The sequence below is a fragment of the Mus caroli genome, chromosome 4 (assembly GCF_900094665.2).
Source record: "Mus caroli chromosome 4, CAROLI_EIJ_v1.1, whole genome shotgun sequence".
Classification (NCBI taxonomy): Eukaryota; Metazoa; Chordata; class Mammalia; order Rodentia; family Muridae; genus Mus; species Mus caroli.
This window is the reverse complement of record NC_034573.1, coordinates 513,790-521,694: the sequence shown is the minus strand read 5'-3', so window position 1 is coordinate 521,694 and position 7,905 is coordinate 513,790. Positions and strand designations below refer to the sequence as shown.

At 40.5% G+C, this 7,905-nt stretch overlaps 1 protein-coding gene across 2 annotated transcripts in view; it reads left to right on the top strand.

The window, feature by feature from the left end:
* The first annotated feature begins 624 nt into the window (after positions 1-624).
* Positions 625-7,905, top strand: part of Sdr16c5 (short chain dehydrogenase/reductase family 16C member 5) — a 20,256-nt gene continuing 12,975 nt past the window's right edge. Inside the window, exons 1-3 of one of the 2 annotated variants that reach the window (XM_021161608.2) lie at positions 625-957; positions 4,797-4,928; positions 6,757-6,851. In XM_021161608.2, the coding sequence (XP_021017267.1) occupies positions 625-957; positions 4,797-4,928; positions 6,757-6,851 (560 nt within the window). The remainder of the gene's footprint in view (positions 958-4,796; positions 4,929-6,756; positions 6,852-7,905) is intronic. The other variant, XM_021161609.2, reaches the window with a different exon arrangement.

The window sequence follows — 7,905 nt, the reverse complement described above, 5'->3', positions numbered from 1 at the left end:
ATCAGTCAACTGTTGAAGGGGAAGTAGGGTGTTGATGGAAAACCACTTAGTACTCTCCTAATACTTTATGCGGACAGGATTTTACAATTTCCCCTTTTGTCTCAGATCTCAAATTTGCCATAATATTGGGGATCAGTAAGAAGCCAGGGCTTCACACATGCTAGATGAGTACTCTTACACTGAGCTAAATCCCTAGCCTTCAAATCTTAAATAGCATCACTAAATGAAAGAATTGTAGTGCAAATGAGAAAAAAAAAAAGAAACCTAAAAGGAGACAAAAGCATAACACCATAAGAGCTATGTCATAAACACCATGATGTGACAGCTTGGCTGAGCTTCACATAGTAAGGCAAAAGTTAACTAGAGAGAAATACAGGCACACCCCTTGGCATACACTTGGGTGAAGTGGTTCCAGCTGCCAATTAACAAACGTTGTTATGTGTGACACATAGCTGGCATGCAAATCTTGATGGAACTTAGGGCTCATGTGTAGACATTGTAGCAGATATCACACGTCACTGTGGTTCCTGCCTACTCCTGAATTCAGTATCAGCATCCAGTATTTTCCTTCAGAGAAGGGGAACTGACCAAACTCTCTCTTGCTTTAAAGGTGTTCCCCAGAACATGTCTCAACACCTGGAATCAGTGAAGAACTTGCTTGTTTTCTTGGGAAAATCACTGTTGAGTGTTTTGGAGGCCCTACTTTTTCATATCATCTCAAAACCACGGAAGAACGTTGCCGGTGAGATAGTGCTCATAACAGGTGCTGGGAGTGGACTCGGAAGGCTCTTAGCATTGCAGTTTGCCCGCCTGGGAGCAGTGCTTGTTCTCTGGGATGTGAATAAGGAGTCAAATGATGAGACTCATCAGTTAGCTCGGGAAGCAGGAGCTGCCAGGGTACATGCCTACACCTGTGACTGCAGCCGGAGGGAAGAAGTGTACAGAGTGGCTGACCAGGTACATCGAGGGAGTCTCCTTGGGTTTTGTGGGTTGTGAGAATCCTATGCAATTACTTTGGCATGCACCCGTTTTATTCATTGGCCTGTCTGTCTCAGTGTCTTCCACTTGTCCTCAATATCCTTCTACTTTACAAATAATCTGGGGGGAATGGGAATTTGGAATGTTTCATTCTTATTGTATGCAAAATGTTTTGCAAAATACCCTGTATATAGCATATCATAACACCATAAGGTAAATTATTATTACCACCAGTGAATCTGTGTGGGCCTATAGTTTCCTTTAGCAATAGAGCTGACAGTTAACAAAGGAATGGCCAGGTCTTGAGTTTCTGGATTCTTGTGTGGTACCCTACGCTCTGGATCCCGCTGCCACCCTATGCTAACTGTACCAGTACAGAGGAAGAAGGAGCAAGAGGTTGAAGCTTCCTTCTTTGAGGGGTGAGAAACAGATGTCAAATGCTTTGCCCAAGATCAAACAAAATATGTGCACTTGTTTATTTGGAGTTAGATCATAGGCTATATCTACCCTACCACATCTCCCATTTGAATATGTGTTTTTCACAGGTAATCATTAGAGAATAATACTCATCCTGAGATCATTTATTTGGTTCTGGTGGTAGTAGGTCTCGAACCCACTGCCTTGGTGCTTCCTAAACACGTGCTCTATAACTGAATTAAATCACACCCAAACCTTCTAAATCAGTAGTTCTCAACCTTTGGGTCATGACCCCTTTGAAGTTAAAGAACCATTTCTTTCTTTCTTTCTTTCTTTCTTTCTTTCTTTCTTTCTTTCTTTCTTTCTTTCTAAATTTATCATTCCATTCGTTTACATCAAATGATATCCCACTTTCTGGTTACTCCCTCCACCAAAGCCCCATCCCACATCTGCCCTCCCCACTCCATTTTGCCTGTACGAGGGTGCTCCGATACCCACCCACCTTCTCCCACCCAACCGATCCAGCATTCCCCTACTCTAGAGCATCAAACATCCCCGGGACCAAGGGCCTCCCTTCACGTTACTGTCAGGCAAAGACATCCTCTGCTACATATTAAACAACCCTTTCATAGAGTTTGAATATCAGATATCCTGCATATCAGATATTTACATTATAACTCATTACATTAGCAAGATTACAGTTAAAAAGTGGCAACAAAAATTTTTTTGGTTGGGGGTCACCACAACCTGAGGAACTGTATTAAAGGGTCATGGCATTAGGAAGGCTGAGAATCACTGCTCTAAATACTTCTTTGGCAATAACATAGACAGGCTTTTAAAGATTCAGGAAGCTGAAACTCCAGACAGGCTGTTAGCTCATCAAGTCTTGCCCCTCGTAAGAACTTCTGTTTCCTAATATCCCCATACTGGGATGCATACCCCACACGCTACTCTCCCCGGCTGACTAGAGGACAGAGTATTGCTGAATTTAGTGAAAAGGGAAGAAGCAAGACTGCTTGCTCCAACAGCCTTTCTACTTCGCACCACTTTGTTCTTTTTTTTTTTTTAACATTTATTCTGCCTGATACAGTCTGAAGATTCAAACCTGATAAACGCACCCAGACTTACTCTAGGATCACAACCCAAGCACAGCCAACTGACCAGCTGCTTCTGTTTACCTATGAAGCATGCTGATTTTCATGTTGACTTTCACTAACTACAGACAAACTTCTCTAGCCAGTCTTCAGCAATCATGAGTCGATACTCAGACACTGAAGGCCTTGATCATAATGGCAAACTAGTATAGTGTTCTATAAATAGTTACTTCCACATCTCTTGAATTAGGAGCCATGTCTGTCCCAGATGGTTGACTTCTGACATGGTCTGCTGTGTCATACTCCAAGCTTGTTCATTTTTTATCACTCTATGATCTTGACGAGGATTGGCAGTGTGCTCTCCTGCATTTAGGTGAAACAGCTTTACTTACAAATTTGCCATTCCACTTCTTATTTTAGATAGGGCGAAACTATAAGAATTGGTAAGGCATGTCCCCCAGGAGATTGACCGTGGAGAAAATTTTTGAAGTGATACTTAGAGTCTTCTCTCATCTAGTCTTGAGTAGCTTTGAGGGCTTATATCCCAGCGTGACAGCTTAGCCATGAGTTTAGAAAGTCCAGTGCTGCTTTGTGGTTCATCTAGGTGACAAGTTATTTTGAACAGTAGGATATGAACAAACTGGGACTATGGAGTTTTCTTTTATCCTGATGTTACATTTAAGAATCCTAGTTATGTATTTAATGACAATCAGTTTGTATTTTCATATCTATGACTGAATAGCATCTTCTGAAATTGAAGGAAGTAAGGCTATCCTCTTGAATTTAATTTGTAACATTTACAATTTTCCTAAAACTGGTTACTAGTTCCTGATGATTTCCAAAATTATGGACTACCTAGTAACTGGCAGAAACAAATCTTCCTTGCTGCCTGCTCCCTCTAATAAGTCGGGAATGGGAAACCTGAACTGTTAGGAAATTCACATTGGCCATCCTAGAGTTTTACAATAAGATACCAGCATGCTTAACAGGCCAGAGCCTTACAGCAGATTCTTGTTTCTATACCAAATCTCTTTCTGAAGTTATTGACATATACCCCTTTATTGGGCAATCTGATTTCTATTCTTATTGCTACTCTCCTTGCTAATCAAGTTGAATTTGATGAACTACTAGCCTCTTTCCAAAGCAGACATGTATTTAGATTTTTTTCAGTGTTTCATGTGAAAACTGGCACAGCTATGTCACCTAATCTGAACCCAGGCCCTCTACAACAGCAGCTTCCACCTTCCATAGTGATATAGAATACCTCACCAATACCATTCTGTGACACTGTGATGAACTTTACATTATCCATTCTTTCAAGTGCACCAACACATACACACAAACACACACATGTGTACACACATACATCCACACCCACATGAACATACATCCACATACACTCACATACTCATACACACATATACAAACATACATGAGTACACACACACATACACACAGGCATGCACACGCAGGCACACACACTAACAGCTAAAGATACAAGAGGAACTGTTGTGAACCTTATTTATGAACACTTGATAACTACTATGGGTGGTCCTTTCCAAATGGTGTATTTTACTGATACTGTATGATCTAAATTGCACTGTTGGAATTCAGAACACAAAGGAGAACATAGAAATAGTACCAGCCTTGTCATCGTCCTGGAAAGGCTTGTGCCCACAAGGAGCCAAGATGACTAACTGAAGTCTTGTTAGAGGCAAAGAGACCACTGTGTCACCTGCAGCCCTTTGTTCTAAAGTAACAGTGATCACATGCCTTTTCAAGCTGGCATTTCAACAACAACCATGACTCATGGATCTTGTTCCTAAATTTTTGAGGTGGAGAGAAGAAAACCGGTCTGTTGAGGAAAATAAGACAGACAGATTCTAATCTACCTTGTGTTTAAAGTATAGATTATCATTTTCCCCATTTGCTCCTGCATTCTCCTTATTTCTGTATATGCCAGGATGGGGTCTGTATGCTGATTGGTTATAATAAAGTTGTTCTTATATCTGTCACTTGACTGAAATGATATGTTACCAATGCAAAACCTAAAACATCTTTATGAAGCATAAGCAGCAAGAAGGGTTCGAGTAGAGAAGGAAAGTGGCCTTCCAACATTAAGCTCTGTACTGGAGAGAGAGGAGAATGAAGTGTAGAGCATTGCACTTAGCGATCTAGTGCAGTGAGAACTCTGCAAAGAGCATACAAAGCCAGCCTGAGGTAAGGATCAAGACTATTTAACTGTTGGGAAAGAGATCTTATACAGAATTACTAGTTTGATGATGGCACTCTTCTTATTCAATCCAGGTTAAGAATGAAGTTGGTGATGTCTCTATCCTCATCAACAATGCTGGCATTGTAACAGGCAGAAATTTCCTTGACTGCCCAGATGACCTCATGGAAAAGTCATTTGATGTCAATTTCAAAGCACATTTATGGGTGATTTTTTTTTTTATTCTCATACTAAATGCAAACTTACTCTGGCATTCTAAAGTATTTTTCTCTCACTTTTTAGCAATATTATCAATCTATAAATAAAATACACACATCTTAATCATGGGGGGGGGGATATTAGGAATCAACACAGTCATTACACAATCTATATGAGTGTTGAACCACTGAGCTACATCCCAGTTTAATATCTTAATTTTGGGTTCATCCACTCAGTTGTTCTTTCTTTTCCGCATTAACTTATCCCTTCCTGCCTCTGTTTGCTGTCCAGTTGGTTTCAGTGCTGTGCACAGCTCGGCCTCCCTAAACAAGGCTCACTCTCTTGAGAGGACTTGCAGAAGATTTCAGGTCCCCCTCCATACTTCTCCCACCTTTTCCAGCTCGCCGACAGAAGCTTTAAAACACATTTGGAGTTATCTCCACTTTTGCTAGGGTATAGTGGTCCCTCTGGTGTTCTTGATGTCCTGCATGATCTTTAGGAGAAAAATGGAAAAGATCCAGAAGTTAGTAACTACTGTGTCTCTACTGGAATTACTTCTCTTGTCCCAAATGTGCAATGTGTGTGTGTGTGTGTGTGAATGTGTTTCATGAGTTTACTTTTACCATTGATGTAATTACTAGGTTAGTCCTCTTTGGTGTCTCCTTCTGTGGTTCTCATGTCTATGCTACCTCTGTTTTGCCCTAGTCTCCCTTCTCTTCCTCTGTTAGTTACCCCTTCAACATTATTATTTCCCTGGCCCCTGGCATCCTCTCCTGTATTGTCTATTCACTTTTTCCTGTATTTAACCCAAAGATGGGCATGTGACTTAATTGCCAAAGGCTCAAAAAACTGCCTGACCCCTGGGCTCCAGCTTTCACAGCAGAGTCACAGCTGGGTCACTGGACCCTGGACACAGTATCCTTCTTAGGATGCTCTCTGTCTTCTTCATTTTGATTTTCTAGCTCTCTCTATGAAACAACACAAAGAAGTTGAGTGAAGAGGTGGGGCCTTTGTAAGAGGCTTCTTTTTTTTATTATTTCTTTTATTATAGCTGTTAGCTTTTGGTGGTGGTGGTGGTGGTGGTGGTGGTGGTGGTGGTGGTGGTGTGTGTGTGTGTGTGTAAGCAAACTCTTATCCACTGAGCTGTTTCTCCAGCCTAGAACCCATTTTCTTAATCTCTTTTTCTGAATCTGTGATAAATTTCTGCCTGTCGACCAAGACATCCTCCTTAGAAGTTCATTGTTCTTCCTATATCATCTTCTCCAGGTTCCCAATTAAAAAAAAATTAAGATGTTCTGCATGACTGAGACACAGCCTAAGCACCTACTACCTCAAAAACATACTTTATTTTATGAACTGGCATTAAAAGGCCATCATTCAAAGAAGCAGAGATTGCTTTAAAATAGTTCTTTCTTAATGGAAGCAGGGTATCTTGTGAACTGTGTTCAGGAAAACTTTGAAAATCTGTATTAAGCCAAGGAAGGAAACACAATATGCATCTAAACAATGGTGTCCATAAGTCCTTATGGGTTTTTGGATTGTGAGTGTTGCAACTAAGATTTTTCTGTACCACATTATGATCTTACCAATGCATGTATGTATGTATGCACATATATGCTATATATAGCATTAATCTGGATAAATTGTTTTTAATATTATTGACATTTCATGAGGAGATAATGGCTTAACAATATAAAATATTCTTTAAATAATTTTAGATAATTTTATTAGTTTAAAATAGTTTCAAGAACAGTAGCCATTTGCACATCTGAGGAAAGCACATAATGTGTTATTGGGTATTTAAAGCTTCTTTTTCTTTAATTTTGGTCTTCTTAGATGTATAAAGCCTTCCTGCCAGCCATGATTGCTAACAACCATGGCCATTTGGTTTGCATTTCAAGTTCAGCTGGATTAATTGGAGTAAATGGGCTGTCAGGTAAGAGAATTCTCACAACTTTGACTTGCATAATAGTGGCACTCCAGGGGTCTGCCTCCCACAGTGTGTGCAGGTCAAGACACTCACCCAACAAATGGACAGGAAAGAGTAATTTGAAGTTTTTAGTGTTCTGGTGGTTTGGTTTGGTTTGGTTTGGTTTGGTTTGGTTTGGTTTGGTTTGATTTGGTTTGGTGAGCCAGGGTTAGACTTTTAAGACAAAGGTGGTCTGAAACTCAGTCTTCCTGTCTTGGTTTCCTAAGTGTTGGCATTGTAAGCATGTATCTCTGTGCCCCAAAAGATTGTTGATCATGCACTTCTACAGATTTTGAGTAAATAACAAAAATGTCGTAGTTTCCTGTGTCTCAGTTATATGATTAAGGTTCTCAGAACTACCCATTACCCAAATGGCACTATTTCATACAGTCCAAGACTCACACTGTTCCCTTTCTCATGGGTGTGAAAAGCATGCATGGTTATTCATAGCTATTGTTCATCCTCCTTCTCGTCTTCTCACATAATATCTCCATCTTTAGATGTAAGAATCTCACACCAATATCTTGAGAAACAAGTCAAAGCCCTCAGTATTTCCTATAGTGTGGTCTTGTATTCTATAACATAGCCACTTACCAAGACTCTGTTGAGAATGCAGATTGTGCAAGTCCTGAGTTCTGTCTGCTTATCAGGATCAATGGCTCCAAATGAAGTACTTTATCACACAACTCAGACAAGCCTAGAAGCATCTCTAGGTCCTGCTCTTCCCTCCTCTCCCTCTACCCTCTTGCCTGGTGTAGCATCCCTGAGACCTGACAGTGACAAACCTGACACTTGCAACCTAGCTTTTGTCACTCGTTGTGGCTGCTTCGCAACAGAATGGATACGAATGCCCCTTTGGAAAGGGATGTAAAGGAAAACACTGCAAAATACCTAGCTCTATTCCTTCTCAAGTCATTTTCATTCACAGAATTCAGGTATTCTATTTCTCTCTCTTCTCTCTCTTCTCTCTCTCTCTCTCTCTCTCTCTCTCTCTCTCTCTCTCTCTCTCTCTCTCT